The sequence below is a fragment of the Thunnus albacares genome, chromosome 15, assembly GCF_914725855.1.
Source record: "Thunnus albacares chromosome 15, fThuAlb1.1, whole genome shotgun sequence".
NCBI lineage: Eukaryota > Metazoa > Chordata > Actinopteri > Scombriformes > Scombridae > Thunnus > Thunnus albacares.
Window position 1 is genome coordinate 7,109,009 of NC_058120.1, and position 21,403 is coordinate 7,130,411.

A 21,403-nucleotide genomic window follows, 5' to 3' on the forward strand; every position below is an offset into this window, starting at 1 on the left:
GTCTGTGTCTTATCTGTCATTCAAATACTCAGGATTCTTTCCCTTTCTGCCACAGTTAACAGCTGGTGGTTATGCTTTATGTGTGCATGATTCATGACTATGTCTTCAATATATGGCTACATTTGAGATTTATGCATTTATTCACTAAAAACTTGCCCTTATGATAAAAGGTGAATATTTTCATATGATTTCAAGTTCCTGAATGCATCGTAAGGACAACATTTTTTTAAATGTGCAATTTCAGAATGAACAATCATCTAAATATATTTTCTTCCTCATATTGTTATAACCAATCACTGTTACAGAAGCTGCTGCTCTTCAGGTAAAAGTGATTCATGGCCCAAAGCATGTCTTTATTTGTGTGAGACAATCCTGAGATTGACCGGTTTAATAAGAGTTAAAGAAACGATTGATGAAGTAAGAGTATTTGGACAAGGATGTTGGATGTTATCAGATGTGTGACCTGCTCTGCCAGATAACTTCCTCTGTTCTGATGGACAGACACCAAAAACACTGCTTTCATAGCTGATTTTGCATACACAGATATATTATCTTCATCATATGCATATCCTTCACAGATATAAAAGATATGAACATGATCAGAATGTGGGCCACACCTTGGTGTTTTTTGTGCATTTGAACTTGCTCGGCATTAAACTTGAAATAACAGGTGTCTGCTACTGAACTGTTTACCCACACATTGAATCAGTTCTTATCACTGTATGATTCAATTGACAGCAGTAACTGGACAAAGACGTCATACATGTCAACAGGAATTGCATATGGAGGAATTAAATACTAGTGAAGTCACTTGACAAATGGAGTTGAATTCTCACTTGGCCATCAATCATCTATTATTAGCAACAGAAACAAATAAGTCAACGTCCTTGTAGTAAGGTTGAATTGTTTTAAGGCCGTACACACTCCCACAGGTGTTTTCCATTACTCTGGCTGATCAGACCTCTGCACAGGTTGAAGCTGAACAGATACACCCACCCAGCCAATCATATGAGCAGGTTTAATCAAGCAATTAAGTGAGAGCATCTGTGTAGGAAGTGTCCCTTGTGTAATGTGAAATTCAGCTCAGTCACATTTATTGGTAAGTAAAAGAAATAGTAATCCAGACAACAGGCAACAATTGATGATATGTTTATTAAAACCCATCTAAACTTTTATGCCATTATCACAGAGAAAGCACACTAACAATAATGTACTAGTGACCGGTTCCTGACACTCCTTTTAGCTTTCAGCCTTAGTGCATTATCTTGGGTTTTTTTAATAAATGAAATGATACATTCTGGTTTGTTTAAAAAAAAAAAAAAGTTACATTCCATATTAAACATTATTAAATGAGGTAAGTGTCAAATTCAACAAAGAGTGCCTTGAACAGGTCAGTGTTACATTGTCTTTCATGACAAATATATTTCAAACCTGCAGTTTGAATAAGATTGGACAGAGTGTGATCATCAACGGCCCTTTTTCACACCATCACAGAGGGGCCAAAAAATACATAATAGGTGCCAGCTATGAATAGACAGAGTTGTGATAGTAAGAGTAGGTAGTTCCACAACAAGTAATGTTAACTGTTAACCGTTTGTCCAGTCGATTACTCAACAGCTCCTCACAGTTTTAACAGTATGGTCCAAGTTTTTTTTCTATAAGTTTAGATGATGACAGGACAGATTAAAAACATTTATATCAAAAAGAGAAGAAGAGAATTAAAAATAGCAAATACGTGTGAAAAGACGACAGACGACATTTAAAACCAAAGCTTTAGAAATCCTTTAGCTCTCCTGCTAAGGCTGAATCATTTTTTCTTATTTTAAGCCAATTATCGATATTGCGATTATGATGTGAACCACATCGCACAGCCCTCCTAACTGTTGCATAGTAAGAAAGAGGTCATGGTAGGTATCTAGGCCATGTCCTCTTCACCCTCTTCCTCAAACTCGCCCTCCTCCTCAGCAGTGGCGTCCTGGTACTGCTGGTACTCGGACACCAGGTCGTTCATGTTGCTCTCAGCCTCTGTGAACTCCATCTCATCCATGCCCTCTCCTGTGTACCTGAAGACAACAAAGACAGTAAATACTTACTCGCAGACATTTTTTTAACAAATAAACTCAAGTCTAGAGGTAAAAATGTGTTGAAATATGAAAGATTTAGTACTGACATGAGATTCATGCATGAAAAACATTACAGGCCAGCATGGAATTTCTTCCCTCTCTCCTGACAGCCTTTTTAAAAAAAAAAAAAAAAAAAACTCACCAGTGGAGGAAGGCCTTGCGGCGGAACATGGCGGTGAACTGCTCCGAGATGCGCTTGAACAGCTCCTGAATGGCTGTGCTGTTGCCAATAAAGGTGGCGGCCATTTTGAGGCCGCGGGGAGGGATGTCACAGACAGCCGTCTTGACATTGTTGGGGATCCATTCGACGAAGTAGCTGCTGTTCTTGTTCTGCACGTTCAGCATCTGCTCGTCCACCTCCTTCATGGACATGCGGCCCCGGAAGATGGCGGCGACGGTGAGGTAGCGCCCGTGGCGTGGGTCGCAGGCTGCCATCATGTTCTTGGCATCGAACATCTGCTGGGTGAGTTCAGGAACTGTCAGAGCCCTAGAAAAAGAAAGAATTCAATTAGGATTTATTAGTGAAAAGTGAGTGAAATACAGCTTGAGGGATTCTCCTGCGTCTCTACCTGTACTGCTGGCTGCCCCGGCTGGTCAAGGGGGCAAAGCCTGGCATGAAGAAGTGCAGCCTGGGGAAGGGCACCATGTTGACGGCCAGTTTCCTCAGATCGGCATTCAGTTGGCCTGGGAAGCGCAGGCAGGTGGTCACCCCGCTCATGGTGGCGGAGACGAGGTGGTTGAGGTCGCCGTAGGTGGGCGTGGTGAGTTTCAGTGTGCGGAAGCAGATGTCGTACAGGGCCTCATTATCAATGCAGTAGGTCTCATCTGTGTTCTCCACCAGCTGGTGAACGGAGAGGGTGGCGTTGTAAGGCTCCACCACCGTGTCTGACACCTGGAGGGGGAGGGTGAAGAGAAAGAGGAGACAAAGGGAGGAGGATGAAACAGCGTTATAGCACAGATGAGCAGGTGGAGGGACAATTATTTAACTTATAATATTTTAGTGTATAATCTGTACCTTGGGGGAGGGCACCACGCTGAAAGTGTTCATGATACGGTCTGGATACTCCTCTCGGATTTTGCTGATGAGCAGCGTGCCCATGCCAGAGCCGGTGCCTCCACCCAAGGAGTGAGTGAGCTGGAAGCCCTGGAGGCAGTCACAGCTCTCCGCCTCCTTCCTCACCACATCCAGGACGGAGTCCACCAGCTCAGCTCCCTCAGTGTAGTGGCCTTTAGCCCAGTTATTACCTGCTCCGCTCTGGCCTGTGTTACATGCAGATACAGAAATCTTTCACATCTGTGGTTTCAAAAATCTCCCTTGTCTATTTAAAAGATGAAAAAATCTTAACATTTAATTGCAATTAGCAGTGCATACATTGAAAGAGACTGGTTTCTTTAGTATTGCAGGACTGTGGAAAACTACAGATTTCTGACTTTAAAATAAGAGTGACTCTAGATGCTTGATCACAGAATAGCTATTCATCAGCCAAAGTCAAAACATGTATGTGAATGTTCACATTTAAATTCTCACCAAAGACGAAGTTGTCTGGTCTGAAGACCTGCCCAAAGGGACCAGACCTCACAGAGTCCATTGTGCCTGGTTCCAAGTCCACCAGCACTGCACGAGGGACATACTTGCCACCTGGTGATGCAGGTCAATTATTGCAAAATTATTATATGAAAGAATTTCAACAAATAGTGCTGAAACAATTACTCAAGCAAAGAGCTTGCTCACTTTTCTGTGTTTCTAGTATCATGCATTAAATACTTTCTTTGCATATATAAATATATCTCTGATTTCCTCTGATGTTACGAAGCACTCAGACCTCTCAGGTCATTTGGGACAAGTTTACTCAGTGTTCCCAGGATCAAAACCAAGTAAAGTGAAGCAGCTTTTTAGTTTCTATGCTCTCCACCTGGGGAACAAACTTCCTCAATAACTGAGGTCTGCTAAAACTGTTTAAATTAGAGCTTAAAATATTATTGTTTACTGCAGCTTTCCAATAAATTAAATATGTAACTACTTTTTATGTAACATCTTCAACTATTTATTTGCTTGCTTTTGCTTTTTATTGCCTTTTTAAATGCAATTTTAATGTCTTCTTTTCAATGTATTTCTATGCCCTTGTAAAACACATTGAATTGCCTTTTTGTCTGAATGTTGTTATTATAAATAAACTTGCATGCAAGTATTTTGTTAATTGATACTTTCAGGCCCATCAAGCTGCGATGACAAGTTCTCATTACTTCAGTCATTTTACTAGCTGAGTAAAACTACATCTAAAATCAAAGCCAGGTTGGCGTTATGCAGTTTTAACTTTTTGAAAAACCGGTTTGACTTCAACTATAATTCATTGGATGGCAAGTCAAGACACATGTGTTAAGAGCAGATAAAATGCAAATCTGGGTCTACAAACTTTATAATAATTATTGGGTCAGAAACGTATTCATTTACATTTTCATGCCTCATTTACGTGCTGCTATCTTACATTTACTACTGCTGCTTTGATTTACATACTTTAGTACTTTTTGTAAGATTTATACTTTTCATCATTATAGTATTCATAATTATTACCTGGTATTTTTCAGTATTTATTCTTGTGCAATTTTAACATCTGTTGTTTTTTTTTTTTTTTTATCCTATTGCACCGGGACCAGAGCAATCTTAAATTACTAGTAATACTAATAATATAGCATGCCGTTTTAAAGATAGGCGCTTATATGGGGTGTCTTAAAATATTACAATACATTTAAGACAGTGCTGCTGGCTGGAGGTTTGTTTATCTGCTGTATCCTGGAAACCAGGCGACAGTAACTAGGAGGGGACAGTCAGGGGCCCACTGGCCTCCAGAGAGATCTCTGGCGGGGTTAGGGCCTCCTGCTGGATGGCTGCGGAACTAACAAGCCTTCTGTGTGGTATTGAATTACCTCAGCTCCCTAACAAATGACTGGATAATCTGACAAACCTGTTGCTTCATTGTAATACACGTTAATACGCTCCAGCTGCAGGTCGCTGTCTCCATGATAGGTCCCGGACGGGTCGATGCCATGTTCGTCACTAATTACCTCCCAGAACTAGAAAGAGAAAGAAAGAGGTAGAGACAGGAAGAGGACAACGGTTAGATTATCTGGCGACGCAAAACCCAAAGCTAAGTAAGCTCATTTAGAAGCCCGCCCAAACCCAAATTATCAGTGAGATAATACTTAACGTTTAAACCAAAGTTATACTCACCTTAGCACCAATTTGGTTACCACACTGGCCTGCCTGCAGATGCACAATTTCCCTCATTTTGGTCGAAATAAAAAAATACTTCTTAACAGCGACGGCAGCAGACAAAGTTGTGACCGCTTCTAGAGCTCCTGTAAACGGACTAACCTGAGAAGGTGGCAGCGCTGGCAACGACAGACGGACCAGTGATTCCAATTGGACTAACCACACGTCAGTCAAAATATCAGGCTTCTCATTGGTCAAAATAACTTGGTTCCGTGTTTTGATTGGATAGTTCTCTGAGGGTGCCGTTGCCTTGGTAACACAACATTGAATTAATACACAACAACTTTTGTGCAGAGACGCTGGGGACGCTCTGTATGCATTCATTGTTTTCTTTTTTTTTATTATTGAACATGGTATTTATTCTAATTGATCTTTTCTCCCACGAAACTTTACTGGCCAAAACATATTTCCATATTACATTTATTAGTGTTAACTCTCAAAAGTACCCATAAATATTGTTTCCAACATTGAGCAATAATATTTTCCAGTTCCAATTTGAGATTTTCATTTTCATACAGAGGTTTGTTAAGTCTCCAACAGTCATTACCATATTTCTGCAGATATCAAGTAGTTTTAGTTGAATGACCCCTGAAATGACCCCTTTATGTCCTCAACTAATCATTTTATCAATTTTATCTTGTGTCGTACACGTGAAAACTGCACGGCCAAAACTAACTTTGGTAGGATTTTTACCTGTTTACCTGGGCGTTATATTCAAGAAATTAAAGGTAAATATGCCTGTCTAGTTATATGTTGAAAATGAGGTACCAAATCTATGTTTGTTGTATTGTTTTGATGTCTTTGTTAACACAACCAACTACTGATACTTTCATCATTACATCCTTCTCTCAAATGTTCGTGGGTGCTTTGTGATATTTTAATTTTAATATTGGGGACTATCAATACTGACTTGATCTTTATGCTTTGTTTTGGAGGAAATGTGTGCTTATTCACATATCTGTGATTTTATAACCAAAATATATGATCATTTCCAAGATGCACAATGGCTTATCAAATTGGTCATATTTCAGTTTATTCATTTACTTTTTACTTTTCTGTAGTATGTTGTAGTTTTTCGAAATGCAATTGCATGATTTGACCATAGGAGAGCTCTGTGGTCCACTTGAGTTCAGCTGTTTATTATATAGGCTATCTGATGGGTGTCTGTCCCAACAAGTACACTTTCAACCCACTTTACTGAGAAAAGAAGGCCAGGAAAGAAACTGTAGATGGAAAATATCCACAAGTTTCTAGGTTTCATTTTTGTCTTAAATCCACGTTCATTATTGAGGGGGAAACATTACAGCTGGAATATCACTGTCAGATACTATTCCCCCTGTGTTCAATAAGAAAATAAGTTCAGTTATATGAATAAGCACACATTTTATAAAGAACAAGTCAGTATTGATAGTCCACAATATTCAAAATGAAAACTTCTTCTCACAAAGACCTGAGAATTTTTTAGAAAATAATTTAATGATGAAAGTAACAGTGGCTGGATGAATTAGTTTTGGGCCTTATCGCTCTCCATATAACCCCAGTGGTACCAGCACAGTATCTCAGGCCATTGCTGTAAAAAAATAATAAAATAATAATAATAAAAGCACAGTAAATAGATATATTAAAAAGAATAAAGGCAATTCTATGTTTTCAAAAATGTAATTATAATAACTGATGATACATTTACCCTTTTTGTTTTGAAGAGATTTGAGAGAGTTTAAAAAATATGTGAAATCATGAAGGAACAGAAAATCATGCTAATTTCTTTGAAAAACGATATTTGTGAATAAAAAACCTTACCCTTTATAACACCACATTCGCATTAAAATCAATTTTCAACATCTTTAACAGAAAGTTTATGTTTATGATAGAAATGACAATTAAAATCTGACCAAAATTTGGCAACAAAGTTACAACTGAAAAAAAAAGATGAATGATTAATTTTCGTTTAGACCGGCTGTCGAGTGACGTCATGTTCCTGCGACTGTTTATGTGCGATAACCAACATGGCGCTGTTTCCAGCTTTTGCAGATGTACCAAACGACAGTAAAGTTGAAGATTCGTCCAAAGGTGATCACTCCTTCATTTATCGCATGTTTTAATGTCTACTCCTTTTCTTCTCGTGACTGTTCTGTCGTTATCATGAGGACATAAACCTGCTGAAGCATGAACTAGCTGATATTACTGATATTAACATTAACTTTCTAAATGACAGACCTCAGTTTCACTGTTATTTTACTATCAGCACGTTTACATGTCGTTACACGGTTTCTTCAGGAAGCCAAGATACCGTTTGTCTGTTGGTTGACTCATATATGACGCCAGTGTCATGTGTGAACTTTACATTGAGAGCATTAGCAAATATGCACACCAGGTAGAAAACGACGTAAGGCCACTGCTTTTAATAATAACCGAGGCATTTATTGACAGGTGCTATAAATAGTTGAGCTTTAGCTCCATAGTTGAGAAATAGTTGAAGATGTTATAAGAGGTATATAAAATACTCTACTTTAAATAATAATTTGTGTCTGATATGATTTTTCTAGAAAGAAAGTATGATTACCACATTAAAATCCTTAAAATGACATCGACTCCTTCTCCCTCATTAAAAATTCCTGAATCTATAAATATGCAGATATTCTTGATTTCATGATCTTTAACTGCTGAACATAAGATGTCTCCTATGTACCTCTTTATAAAGTCAATTTTCTGTGTTTGTGCAGTGGAGGCTTCAAGTTTCCTCATGACACTCGTGTAGGTTGAATATTGGACAAGGATTGGCTCCAAACTAGTTGTTTTATCATAAATCCTACTCGTACGCTTGCCCTTTAAAAATTGGATTTTCAGTGAACACAAAGAAACTTTCCACTTTGAGCAGATACATGTGAAAACGGCTTTCTAGCATCAAACATACTGTACAGTGAAGCTCAAATATCAACCTGAAAGAACAAGAAGAAAAACATATTTTTGAGCGGAGGGGAACTTAAACTATCATATGGTTACTGTCATGGTTCAGTAAAATAAACCTCTGTGATGTCTTGCTGTACTGGTGATTTTTTTTTCTCCAGAAACTGTAATATTTTTGGTTTTAAGGGCAAAGACATCAACCTGTTGTCATTACTGTTACATCAGTGTAATGAACTGTTTCTCCAGTCTAATCCTGCTTTTGATCATATTTGGGACTTTACATGAAACACGTAGAAACCTGGTTATTCAGCTCCAGGTAGGCATGATTATAATATTATCCAGGTTTCTGATCATCTGTGGAGGTGCAGTCATGTGTTTGACAATCTGCATTCAAATTCAAATTCTTTACCTACTGAATTAATTCAGTTTGGTTTTTGGCCACCTGGACTCTGCTGGATTTAGTTTCTCTGTCTATTCTTCAGTAATGGAAGACAAGAGAAATGTATCCCTTGCATTCCCAGGATGAGACTGTGATACTCCATTACATGAAAACACATTCATTGAGTGATAATCAGCACTATGATCCCTCAATCCTCCTGATTGGGGAGTAACACTCTTTTTTTGTGTACTCTCTCCTTCTAGAGTTAGAATGGCTGAACAATAAGAGTTTTCAGACCGGGGAGGCTCTCTCTCTTCACAATCGTTTTTTAGAGAAGACCACTGAAAGGCTGAGCGAGAAGGACTCAAGGTACAAAACTTTGTTTGCTGACACAATACTGGACATTCTACTGTGCATGCTCAAGCACACAATGTTGTAGCATCTTTTAAATTCCTTCTGTAAACTTTATTTCGAAAGAAAGTCATTTTCATCTTTGAGACGTGCTCCCACTTTTAGTGATTTTTGCTTTTATGCCATGTTTTACTCCCTTTTTCAAATCTTTGCATGTATTTCTCCTTGGTTTTTTTTGTGTTCATGTTCTTATTCTTCCTATTGTATCTGTTTGTCTTTACTGTGAAGCACTCTATAACTCTGTTTAGAAATTTGCTAAATAAATGTTATTATTATATCACATTTCTAGTAAGAAGTAATCAAGATACTACATTGAAAGTTAGTAAAATAAGTATTTGTTTTTGCTTGAGGCAGGTGTTATGAAAGCATTCTTTGTGTTTCTGACTCCCATTAACGTTGGATTAATCTTAACAATCCTCAGTGTAGACAGAGATGAGAAAGAAAGTGATGTGCCACCCAAAAAGAAGAAAAAGAAGAGTGAAAAGCATAGAAAAAAGAAGAAAAAACACAAAAAGAAGAGCGGGAGGTATTCGGATTCTAGTGGGTCTGACTCTGAAACCATCTACCCCAGTGATCTCAAAAAGGAACAAGAGGCAGACAGGTATACACACACAAACAAGTTCACGTCACACAATCTTTAAGTACTTTAAATGAATCTTAATTTCACAAACAGGTTGTTGTGTTTGTTTGTGTGTGTGTGTGTGTGTGTGTGCACGCGTGTGTGTAGGCTCCAGGATGCTCCGTTAGCAAGTCGTTTCTCCTGGTTGGATGACCTCAAGTCGCCCACAGAGCAGCCATTCTGTGTGGACAGTAAACCAGACCCAGCCAACTGGACGTACAAGTCCCTGTACAGAGGAGACGTAGCAAGGTAACACACATACATTCATACTTACACACAAACACTATGCACCATGTGGGCAGTACTGGCACATCTTTCTCCTTGGATTTTGTTCATTTGATGAACTACCTGCTACTACAGTTAATTACAAACAAATCAAACACATCACTTACTGCTGAACAGAGGAAAGACACTCTGTAGTGGAAGTAGGTTTAATGACTACAGCAGCAAATCAGACATTTACTTATACTAAAGTGTTGTAGGTTATGATTTTAAAGATATTTTTGAAACTGTGTGTGTTCCAGGTATAAGAGGAAAGGTCGGTCGTCGTTGGGTCTGGACCCGCGCAGACAGGAAGTCAGCTGGGATGAGTCAGAGTCAAATAAGAAACAGAAAGGCGGGGACAAGAAGAAAGCAGCAGACAGATACTTCTCTACAGTCAGTCGCCAGCTGCTCAGGTCCCAGCACCCCGTTCCTACATTACCAACGATTCCTGAGTGTAGTGATGTCATCAGCCCCACCTCCTTCCTCCCCCTGGGTGATGATGAGGGGGAGAACAAAGGAGGAGAGACAGGTAACAAAGAGGCAGCCACAAGCAGAAGCCTTTTTATTTCAGTATGAAAAATGTTGAATAGACAGTCAAGTCATTATCATCCTAAAGTTGTTAACACGCTGCATGACTGATTTTAGGCACACAGACTTGCCTCACAACCATCCAAACTGACACAGATTTAAGTTAAAAGTATCAACAATAAAAATTAATTCAGAAGTACTAATTGTAGCAGAACAAAGGGATTAAACCTTCACATTCCTAACAGGTCATTAGTACTAATACTCAAAGTAAAGCTGACCTGATTTGAAATAATAGCTTTAGTTGATCTGTGAGGTGTGGAATGTGTCCTCAGCTTACAAGGATTTAACACCACAATGTTGTGTGAAGACAATTTTCAGATTCGAGCGCACTTTTTTATGTCAGATATTTCTGGCACAAACCTTCATCTTTTCATTTTAATCCTCACATCTAACTTCAAACCTTTAATGCGTCAATCCAGGTGACAGAGTGCAGACATCCTCAGTAAATCCCCTCGGTGTGTACGACTCCTCTACAGCTCTGTGGCTGCAGGGGAAGGGACAGCAGGACCAGACGGAGCATCAAAAGCAGGACAAACAGACAGGGCAGAGCGCTAACCTTTTGGCCGGGAGGACTGAAGAGTTTAACAGGCGGCTCAGAGAGCAGCCAGCAGATACGCAGCTATGGATACAATTTATACAATACCAGGTAGGGAGACTTTTACCTGGTTGGTTGGTTTTATTCTTTGTTTTACTTATCTATCAACTAATCCCAGGTCAAGACCAAAACCAACTGTGTTTCTCAGTATTTTCCAAAGTCTCTACTCTGTGGTTCTCAATCCTAACACCATTCAGTTTTACTGAATATGTTTGAACATAAGTCAGGAATATATAGTTTCATTAAACAGATATTATTAGATATTAGAAATTTTATTTGTGGCATTTTAACAGTCCCATATGATTTCAAATATGGATAGTCTGATGTTTGACTTTAAGGTCTGACAAAGATGCTATAATCAACTTTACTAGTGTACATAGAAATTGTGCTTGTTGCCAAATTTAAGTTGAATAAACGTGAAACTATTAATGTAATGCTTAGCCAGATTTGATCACAAGATCATGGCATTTGTTACTGATGTTTCTACAGAGATAACTAAAGGCCAGGCATTTTTTCACTGCATTGATTTATGTACTCTTGTGTCGGGTATTCTAGCATATATTTTACACTATTTTATTATTTGTTCTATGTATTAGATCATGTTTAAGTCTGTGTGTGTGGTCTGTGTTTCATCTGGCTAAAATGGAGAAAAATAGTGTTCACATTCAAAAAACAACAACTCAGAGCTGAGCCAAATAGGAGATGTCAAATGGCAAAAAGTAGAATCCGCACACTGTTCTTTGCTCCCACAATGTTTTTTTACCCATTATTGCTGTGCAGGGTTTCGATCAATGCACAAAGCAGCACTAACAGACCTCACATTATCTGCAACAGGCGACCGAAATTAAAAGCCATTGGCTACAGCTCAAGGCCACAAGACAATTTTTACCGTGGAGACAATAAAGTAAAAGTTTGATTTTGACATTTAAATTGCAAACTAACTAAAGTTTGCACTGCTGTAAAACTGTAGACTGTCCCACTAGTTGGTTGTTGAATCACAAAAATGATTTTAGGCATTCTACATTGTAACTTGCAAACAGCCTATAATTATCAGCAAATCAATAATCTATCTGTCTAATTTTTCTTTTTATTGCTTTTAAACAATCAAATCATTCCTCAGGTTATTCCTGTGTAGCATGGTGTCAAATGTTTATCACGTCCTCTCTCCCTCTTTAGGATGAGCTCAGTGCAACAGCGTTTGGAGGTGAGGAGGAGCAACAGGGCACAGATTCAGCTGAACGTCGTAAGTCTTCCTACCGAGCTGTCCTGGAGAAAAAGCTGAGCATCGCAGAGCGCGCCGTGGCCACCAACCCAGGCTGCATCGCTCTGCAGCTGGAGAGGCTCAGGATCTGCCAAGAGCTCTGGGAGCCATCAGTTCTGGCTAAGGAATGGAAGAAACTGGTGAGTTGACTGAGCTCGCTCAATTTTTGTGTGTGCTCTAAACAATGCCAATATACTGTACGTGCATGTCCGTAAACCAAAGCATACAATCGTTCTAACTCGTGTTTTATCTGTTGTATTGCAGGTGTTCCTCCACCCAAACAGTGCCCTCTTTTGGAGGGAGTATCTGCTGTTCACTCAGAGCTACTTCAGCAACTTCACTGTGGCTAAAGTCAACTCTGCCTACGGGAAGTGTCTAAGCACGCTCAGCGCTGTGCGGGACGGCAGCATGGTCTCTCACCCGGCCCTGCCTGGGATTGAGGAGGATATGTTGGGTAACAGAAATTTTGTTAAAATTTCCTATCCAGTTATAGCAGCCCGGTTTTATCGCCTGCTTGTGTCACTGAACTGAAACCCTCACATTGAAAAACACATAGACACTTGATATCTTGACTGTGATATGTCATATTGTCATTTATTTTTGTTTATATACTCAGTGCTTTTTAAAAAGTCAACATTTTGTTTGTCTTTCTGTCCAGATATCTTCACCCAGCAGTGTCATTTCCTGCGTCAGTGTGGTCACTCAGAGAAGGCGATTTCTCTGTTTCAGGCCATGATCGACTTTACTTTCTACAAACCTGAAAGCGTACAAAAGATGTCCACCAAGCAGCAGGTACACACATACACACATGAACTAAAACATTAATCCTACACAGAGAATAAGCCTTATACTGATATTGAAACTGTAAACCTAAATCTTATGCTCATAAATAAACTAAACTCTAAAACCAAATCATAAGCTATAATAACACCTCAAAGGAATAGTTTGACAATTTGGGAAACACTCTTATTCACTCTCTTGGATGAGCCCAGTGACATCCTGTTTCCAGTCTTTATTCTAAGCTAAACTAACTATCTCATGGCTCCAGCTTCATGTCAAACATAGCCTATGGAGATTTTGACCACTATTGATGCTATGGGGCAAAATTTTTATGAGCAGGTCCCAGTTTTGTTTGTATTATGCAAGTGCACAAGGATGCACAAAGCAGGAGGCTGCTAGCAAGTAAACATGGATAAAAACAATGTAGGATTTAAAATATTAAAAGTGGCTTTGTAAATGTTTTATGAGGAAGGGAATACATTTAAGATGTTTGTAAGGGCTCAAGGATACACACAATGTTTTAGTGTTTGTGTAAATCATCTTATTTAACTCTTGGCAAGAAAATAAGCAGATTTCCCAAAATGTGCTCACTATATACATCTATAAACTGCTTTATTTTAATTAGATCAGATTGTACAGATTTGGTCAGTATCAAAAAATTCTGTTTAGAGAGTAAGTTCATTGTATAGGCATTGTAAAAATACAACAGGACATACACCGGTGCTCCAGTAATGTGAAAAAAGATGAAATTGTATCTCCCAGTTAATGTATGGTGTGTGTGTGTGTGTGCGTGTGTGTGTGTACAGGTTGAGTTCTTTGAACCGTTTTGGGACAGCGGGGAGGCGAGGGTTGGGGAGTTGGGGGCCAGAGGTTGGAAAGCCTGGATGCTCCAACAAGAGCGAGGAGGGTGGCTACAGCCCAGTGCAGGTAAAATACACACAAACACACACACACACACACACACACACACAAACAGAAGTCCTTACAGCAAAGTGAGTCAGGCTGCTAGAATCATGAAAACAACAAGAAACTGAGCTTCATGTCTCCGTGTGTGTGTGTGTGTGTGTGTGTGTGTGTGTGTGTGTGTGTGTGTGTGTGTGTGTGTGTGTGTGTGTGTGTGTGTGTGCATGTGTGTGCATGTGTGTGTATCCACAGAGGAGGATGAGGAGGAGGAAGAAGATGAAGAGGAGGTGAAGGATCGGAGCCAGCCAAGATGGACAGTCTGGCTGGATGTGGAGTCGTCTCGCGAAGCAGCTCACTGGTTGCCCTGGAGACCTGACAAAGCCAAGGGCCAATCGGAAGAGGACTGTGACGACCCGGATAGACAGGTACCGACAGCTGGACAGACAGACAGACAGACGGACATGTCTCTAGATATGTCACCATCCCAGAATTTTATGTTTGGAACTAATTTAACTTAATCCACTTTGTCTGAACTCCCTGTTTCTCTCTCTCTCTCCATCTCCAGGTGTTGTTTGATGACATCGGCTCATCCCTGATTTGTCTGTCTTCACCAGAGCTCCAGCTCCGTCTTGTTCTCAATTTCTTGTCATTCCTGGGGCTTCCTGTGGACTCTGCTGCCCCCTGTCAGCTTGGCCTGTTGCTGGAGAGCCTTTCACTACTCACTCAGGGTAAAAATGACACGATCAATCACAACAATAAAAAGCGGTTTGCTTTTTAAAAACTACCAATCAACTTGAAGCATATACTGAGATGAGACTCACATTGTCTCCTTCCAGGTAATGATCTCCAGCGTCCTCTGACCTCCCACGACCTACCTGGCCCCGGGGTTAACTCTGTAGGTCACATGACCACTCTTCAGGGAACCAGGAAGCTGGCGGGGCTTGGGAAGCACGGCGAGAGGTTTGTCACCAATGTGTTCAATATGGTTCAACCTGTCCTTCCTGCCCACCACCGAGCTGTCTTATCACTCAGCTGGATGCAGTATGAGAAACTCAAGGTAGGAATCAGTTTGTCTGATTCTAAGTTTTATTGAAAACGGAAGTAAAAATATTTAGATCAACTGGATTTCAGGTCAGAAAAGTGTCTGACCTTTGCACTAATTTACGTCTTTGTATTTGTGTGTGTCAGGTCTTGCGCTGCCTGCGCAGCGGCAACAAGAAGCGTCTCCGCTCTCAGGGCAAGAGCAGCAAGCGGGTTGCCAAACGACTGCTCAAAGAACCTGACAACCGCTCATCGTTGGTGCTGTGGCGGGAGTACGCCCACCTGGAGTGGATGCTGGGAAACCTTGACGAGGCTCGCAAAGTGTTCTCCACAGCCACAGCGATAGGGGGAACCAAAGGGCTGAGTAGCCCCACCCTCTGTGAGCTGTGTCTGCTGTGGGCCCAGCTGGAGGTGGAGGACGGAGCAACTGTGCGAGGAGGGGGACTAAGTGATGTAACCGCGTCCCCGGCTGTGTGTGTACTAACTAGGCTAGCAGAAGGAACCTCCTCATCATCCTCTTCATCCTCCCAGTCTCTCTCTCCAGTTTCCATCCTGAAAGCAAGAAAGTCATATGAACAAGCTCTGACTGCCGGCTTGGCAGCACTGGATCAAGACCCCCACAACCCTCAGGCCAACAGAAAAGGTTCACTTTCTCAACAACTTGTGTGTGTTTCATCTGTCAAGGAGGTGCTTTCAGTGTGGCATGAAAATAAGTTGCAAAGACTTGAAACTTGTGTAAAATATGCAATCCCTTGAATATTTATTTGCCTTTGTACTTTGTCAGTCAATCCAAACATCACTGTAGTATTTGGCAAATGATGGTCAATAATGTAAGCTATACAATACATCATTTGTAGTAATTGGTCTGAAACATGGAACAACAACCTTCAGTTATAAGTCATTATCATCAGTTATGCGCCAATCCAAGGTGTTTTTTTCCAAATACTAATTCCAATATATAATAGTGACTATTTATCCAATAGGAGAGGAATGTTCTTTTTCCTAAATTTAAAACCTCACTGCATGGAACATAACTGAGTAATCTTTGTGTAATCTTTGTGCTCTGACACTGAGTTGTCAGCCCGTTTTGACTGAATACATGTAACTGAAATACTGAATTTTATAGTTACACTGACGATAAAACTGTATTTATTGTGGATCAGTCTCATTTGGCACTCCAATCCACTTACCAGATCAGTATCTGTGCTAGTACTGATCTAGCAGATCAGATTTAGTGCATACTTAATTATTACTCAAGATATTAATATAATTACTTTTAAAATAAACACAAGCATTGCCAAACTGATGGTAACTCCTTGCCTCTACAGTACATTGCATCTTACATTGTGTACTACTGGGCTTGATGGATTTCTGTACAGCAACAAAACATGACTGCTCTTCAAAGTCAAAAAGCCAATGGAAAAACTTCAAACTAGTTTCTTTAGGTGATACTTGAGACATCATTAAGATACTTCAAACAAAAGAAATAACTCCCCTAAAGTCCTCCTGTTTTGAATGTTACCTAATTGAATCTGTTATTCATGTGATGTCATCATTCCACCACCAGGTCAAGAGGACTTGAGAGGTCTGGTCGGCTGCTACGCTCTGTTCCAGTACCTCACGGTGGGCATCCAAGCAGCTCACACTGTCTACAATCAGGCAAGAGAGAGGATGGAGGAGCTGCACCGCACGCTAACATTTGACAAGCAGCTGAACAGTAATGAGGAAGCCAACCTTGCCAGCACTGATGCCAGTCACTCTGCAGCTACTTCCAGCCTGACAAGCAGGCAGTGTGTTAACAGGCTAGCTTCTGAGTGTGAGATATTAGCAGTACAGCACGCAGCATTGCTCAGGCACCATAACAGCATCAGTGTGTTTCCACTGGCAACACTGAGACAGACACTGACATCTGCCCTTTCAACCTGGCCCAGCAGCGCCCCTCTCTGGAGCATATATGTACAGGTCAGCTGTGGTCTGCTCTTAAGATACCAAAACCGATTTCATTTTTTAATCATCACAGATTAAAATCAGATCAGTCAGTCACTTAAAATAAGCTTCACTAACAGCCACTTCTGCTCCTCCTTCCTTCTCTTGACTTGATAACCCCTATGCGACGTCCCCCATGTGTTTCAGGTGGAGAATCGTTACCATAGTGCTGGCCGGGCGCGTCGCTTTTTTCACTCTGTTACCAGGGACAACAGCAGTGTTGTGCCGCGCCTCTTTGCCATTGTTGCTGAACAACAAAGGAAGCAGCTGGTGGACGCTGCTCAGAGGTAAGGATGATGGGTAGATGTAGGGTTTTCCTGCACTAATGTTGTAAGGGAATAAGTGCTGTAACAACCCAAAAAACACAGTGAAAATGGCGTCATCATACATGTGCCAAGAAAAACCTAGAAAATGCTTTATTTTCACACGTACATTACCTGTTAATAATTCTATCAATACCAACTTATTTTAAACTTAAACTTCCTATGGTCACTACAGGTCTTGTTGCAATGACGCTGCCTTGCCCATCCTGCCAGAGAATGGCCTTAGCAACCGTATCCGTGGACTGTTTGAAAGCACCATAGCAACGGAGATGGGTGCTCACTGTCCTTTACTTTGGAGGATGTACATGCACTTCCTGGTGAGATGGCAAATAACTCCCAAACTCACACACATTTTCTGCTCTTGTGAGGGTACTCCATCACTTCATACTCATTTTCTATCCTAGACCAGTCCGTCGCTGTGTGGCATTGAGGTGTTATAAGAAAAAACATAGAAAATTCATAATCCCATTCAACTTTCATCCAGTTAAGACTCATCGTCAACGTCACCGTTACAGACAGGGTTCTTGGCAAATCCCTGCTTTCCTTTTTTTTTTTTTAAATAGAATTAACTAGTCCATCAGCTGATGATGCATATATAGTGGTTAAAAAGTAGCAAATAAAAATGTATGTAAGACATGTTGATTTGTTTTGATTGCTGACTGTCACCACACCTGACCAGTGATACTAGTAGAAAGTGAGCACAGGTCAAATCATATCTGTCAATTTCCCACTTAAATGAGACAAAGAAATCCAACTTGAGCTTTAAAGTATCTCTTTAAAAAGAAGAATCAGAAAAATGGCAGGAATATTATTTTTTTTTTCTATAGAAATATTTATTTAAATGTGCATTTCAGTAATCATGGGAAAGGTCCCTTTTGTTCTGTATGTTGTGCTTGATAATGTCTGTCCTTATAGTGCTGCCTTACAGGGCTGTTTCTTTCTCGTTTTCCCAAATATTGACTTGAAGACATTAGTACATGAACTAACAAACACTAAGATCAGCTTATAAAGACTTACTTTATATAATTGCACATTTGGAGATACAAATATTGACTGAAAGTCTTATATCTGTGTTGTGTGTATATAACATGTTTGTATGTATGTATGTGTGTATTTGTAGGTGTCAGAAGGGAAGGTGGATAAAGCCACAGGGATCTTCTACAGGGCTTTACAGAATATTCCCTGGTCTAAGGTGAGACACAGCTGACATCTGTCCTCTTCATTTATAATTGTGAGGGAAATTAATTGTCTCCCTCGTGTATGAACGCACGCATGAATGTAAATTTGCATTTTTGCATGTGTGTGTTCGACCAGGGTTTGTACATGGATGCAGTGCAGCTGTTTCCTGACCGTCTGCAGGAGTTTGTAGATCTGATGACAGAGAAAGAACTACGACTCAGACTACCTTTAGAAGAACTGGATATACTACTGGAGGACTGAACACACACACACACACACACAACTTGTTCAAGAGCTCAGTTTGAGTTTGCCTTCCTGGCAACATGCCCACCCACATATTGGCACACTTGATGGCAACAGCAGGACACACACACAGACTTGGATGCTCACACACACATCGCTGCAGTATAAAACAGCGAAGTTGCAGTGATCTTCAGATGGGCAAGGAGCCATTTTTTGTATATGGGGCATGAAAATGCTTTATTTTCACAGCAAACCATTATGACGCTAGTGTTTTACTAGCTAACATTGTCAATAAAACCATAATTTTCATTAAAGTGCTGTAGTTGTGATCATGCATAATCTGATGAGCACGCAGTGCATACAAACTGAGGTTGGACACCTGCGTTTTTAAACAAAATAAAACCTCATGACATGTTTCTATTAAATGTGATTGCAAAGAGAACATCAACATTTGAGTCAAATTAAATAAATTGTAAACTAATACAAATGAAAAAAAAAAAAGAAATTAAACATTACACTTCCTCAGCATTTAATGATAATATATTTTTTTCTATAGTAGTAATATGGTCATGATTATAAAATGTCAACTTTGAATGTCCAAATGCAAATGCTTCAACTTGTTCATGCTTTGGACATCGCAGGGTTAAGAAACTCCAGATTATGAGGAGGTTAAATTATATTTTATTCTGAACCTTTGTGTTAGGCAACTATTGCCAGATAAGAACTGAAAGGCAGATCAGACTGACAGTGCCAGTCTTCACAAAGTTGTCATTTTTCACATAGTACTATTTTATTTATTTTTTGGTCAATAAATACTTTGTTAAATTTCATCAGTGTAAAATCCGTTACTTGTGGCATAGACGAGGCATTTTTTCTTAAATTTAACTCTTCTAATTTTAAGAATTACATTTTATGCATAAATAATGCAGTCTCACTTTTATTTCCTCATTTTTACATCCTCAGCATAAATAGTTTTATTCATACATCCCGTCTCTGTTTGATAACGGACTTGTGTGAATTAACTTGAAAGTTTTTGCTGCTCTAATCACTATATAAATAAATATATCTTCGTATACAGTCTATGGACACACTGCACAAACACACAGGAGCGGTGGAGTCGCTCCCTCCTGCCGCCTTTACCGCGCCGTGGTTTGACGCATTGCAGATCCGCTCTGGCCAATCAGCGGCCTCTGTACAGCGTGCACAATATTGCGGGTCTTCTCTGGCCAATCGGAATGCGCCTCTCAAAAGCAAAACCGCAACTTCTCCAGTACCGTCAGGCGCGATTTTTTAGAACGTATCCTTCCGCCTCTATAAAACTCAGTGTAACAAGAAATAGTCCGTCACTTTCTGTGTGGCTGCGCTATCAAATTGGTGCGTGTTGATAAATACGAGAGATTGAAACGCAGATACGAGGAAGCTCATTAAAAGTGACTTTTCTCTCCATTTTATTATTTCTTCTTTTAGGGCCAAACAGCCACTATTATGAACAATAAAATTATTTAAATAAAAGCTATTTTTTCTTTTTCCCCCAAACAAAATCCCATCCTTGTAATAATCCTCCTATACATCTCAATATATTGAAAAACATAGCTCACTACAGATGTTATGTGAAATAGGTCTGAGAAAAATGGTAGATGGTAGTCATTAATTAAGGTATCATTACACTAACATTGTCTGACGATGTAATGACAGCTTTTAGCACATCAGCAGACTTTATTATTGGTGCCAGGTGGATGAGACATGTGGCCACACAGAGGATAATGCAATAAATGTCTGAGAGTAGACAGATACTGGAAGGTATATGACAGTCGATTTGACAAGGAAACGCCACTAAGTCTATGTTCTGTTTTATCTGAGACACTCCAATTAATATTTATGAGACAGTCTTTGACACATATCCCATGTTGACTGTCTCTCTTTGTTTTAATTAGGAAGAATGTCAGGTATATTCTCTTTGTTCACAGATTTTGAGACACAACTAATGCAAATAGATGAACATGTTAGAGAATGCATGGTGGTTTACATGATTGATTGTTTGATTCATTTATTTATTGCTATTTCACCACAAATTGAAAGTCTCCACTGCCCTCATTTACGTTCAAAGAGACACACCCCACTACTGTTAGGTGACAACCCAAATGTTTAATTAGTAAGAAGTCAGCTTGCTTCATTTTTTAATTGTTCGCAAGTGCCAAATGAGGTAAATTAAGGTTTAAGTCTTTCCCCTGTGGTATTATCACTCTTTAGCCCTCGTTTAAGACTAGCTAGATAAACACAATTATTCCCAGAATCCAAGGTTATAATAATCTGCACATATATTATACATGAAGTCCCCATTTTCTCTACTCTCTACAGGTGTGATAAATAGAGGTGATGGTGAAAAGGACTTAGCCCACAGAATCATTTAAATGTCTACAATACTGTTATTTTGTGTCAGACTTAGGACTACATATGTTCAATAACAGAGAAGTGGGCTTCATTTTATACTATTATTACACACCAGTTGACTTCTCTAAAGGCCTATGAT

The 21,403-nt window shown here is 39.8% G+C and overlaps 2 protein-coding genes and 1 long non-coding RNA gene across 3 annotated transcripts; 2 read left to right on the forward strand and 1 right to left on the reverse strand.

The window, feature by feature from the left end:
• Window positions 1-1,133: 1,133 nt before the first annotated feature.
• Window positions 1,134-5,511, reverse strand: LOC122998400 (tubulin beta-4B chain). Its single transcript, XM_044375294.1, has 7 exons — window positions 5,353-5,511; window positions 5,087-5,195; window positions 3,652-3,762; window positions 3,139-3,383; window positions 2,693-3,015; window positions 2,266-2,610; window positions 1,134-2,063 (listed from the first exon to the last, which is right to left on the reverse strand). Exons 1-7 carry the CDS (start codon window positions 5,407-5,409, stop codon window positions 1,916-1,918), a joined length of 1,338 nt encoding a protein of 445 aa, XP_044231229.1. The 5' UTR covers window positions 5,410-5,511; the 3' UTR covers window positions 1,134-1,915.
• On the forward strand, window positions 2,016-2,389 carry LOC122998401. Its single transcript, XR_006407419.1, has 2 exons — window positions 2,016-2,081; window positions 2,234-2,389. It is a non-coding gene; the product is annotated as an uncharacterized LOC122998401 (long non-coding RNA).
• Window positions 5,512-7,356: 1,845 nt separating the features above from the next.
• On the forward strand, window positions 7,357-19,703 carry nrde2 (NRDE-2, necessary for RNA interference, domain containing). The gene is made up of 19 exons (XM_044374465.1): window positions 7,357-7,464; window positions 8,944-9,049; window positions 9,513-9,692; window positions 9,819-9,959; window positions 10,235-10,503; window positions 10,982-11,208; window positions 12,334-12,558; window positions 12,683-12,872; window positions 13,077-13,210; window positions 14,005-14,125; window positions 14,354-14,526; window positions 14,667-14,829; window positions 14,938-15,158; window positions 15,290-15,785; window positions 16,710-17,104; window positions 17,276-17,415; window positions 17,627-17,768; window positions 18,572-18,643; window positions 18,766-19,703. Exons 1-19 carry the CDS (start codon window positions 7,401-7,403, stop codon window positions 18,889-18,891), a joined length of 3,585 nt encoding a protein of 1,194 aa, XP_044230400.1. The 5' UTR covers window positions 7,357-7,400; the 3' UTR covers window positions 18,892-19,703.
• The last annotated feature ends 1,700 nt before the right edge of the window (window positions 19,704-21,403 follow it).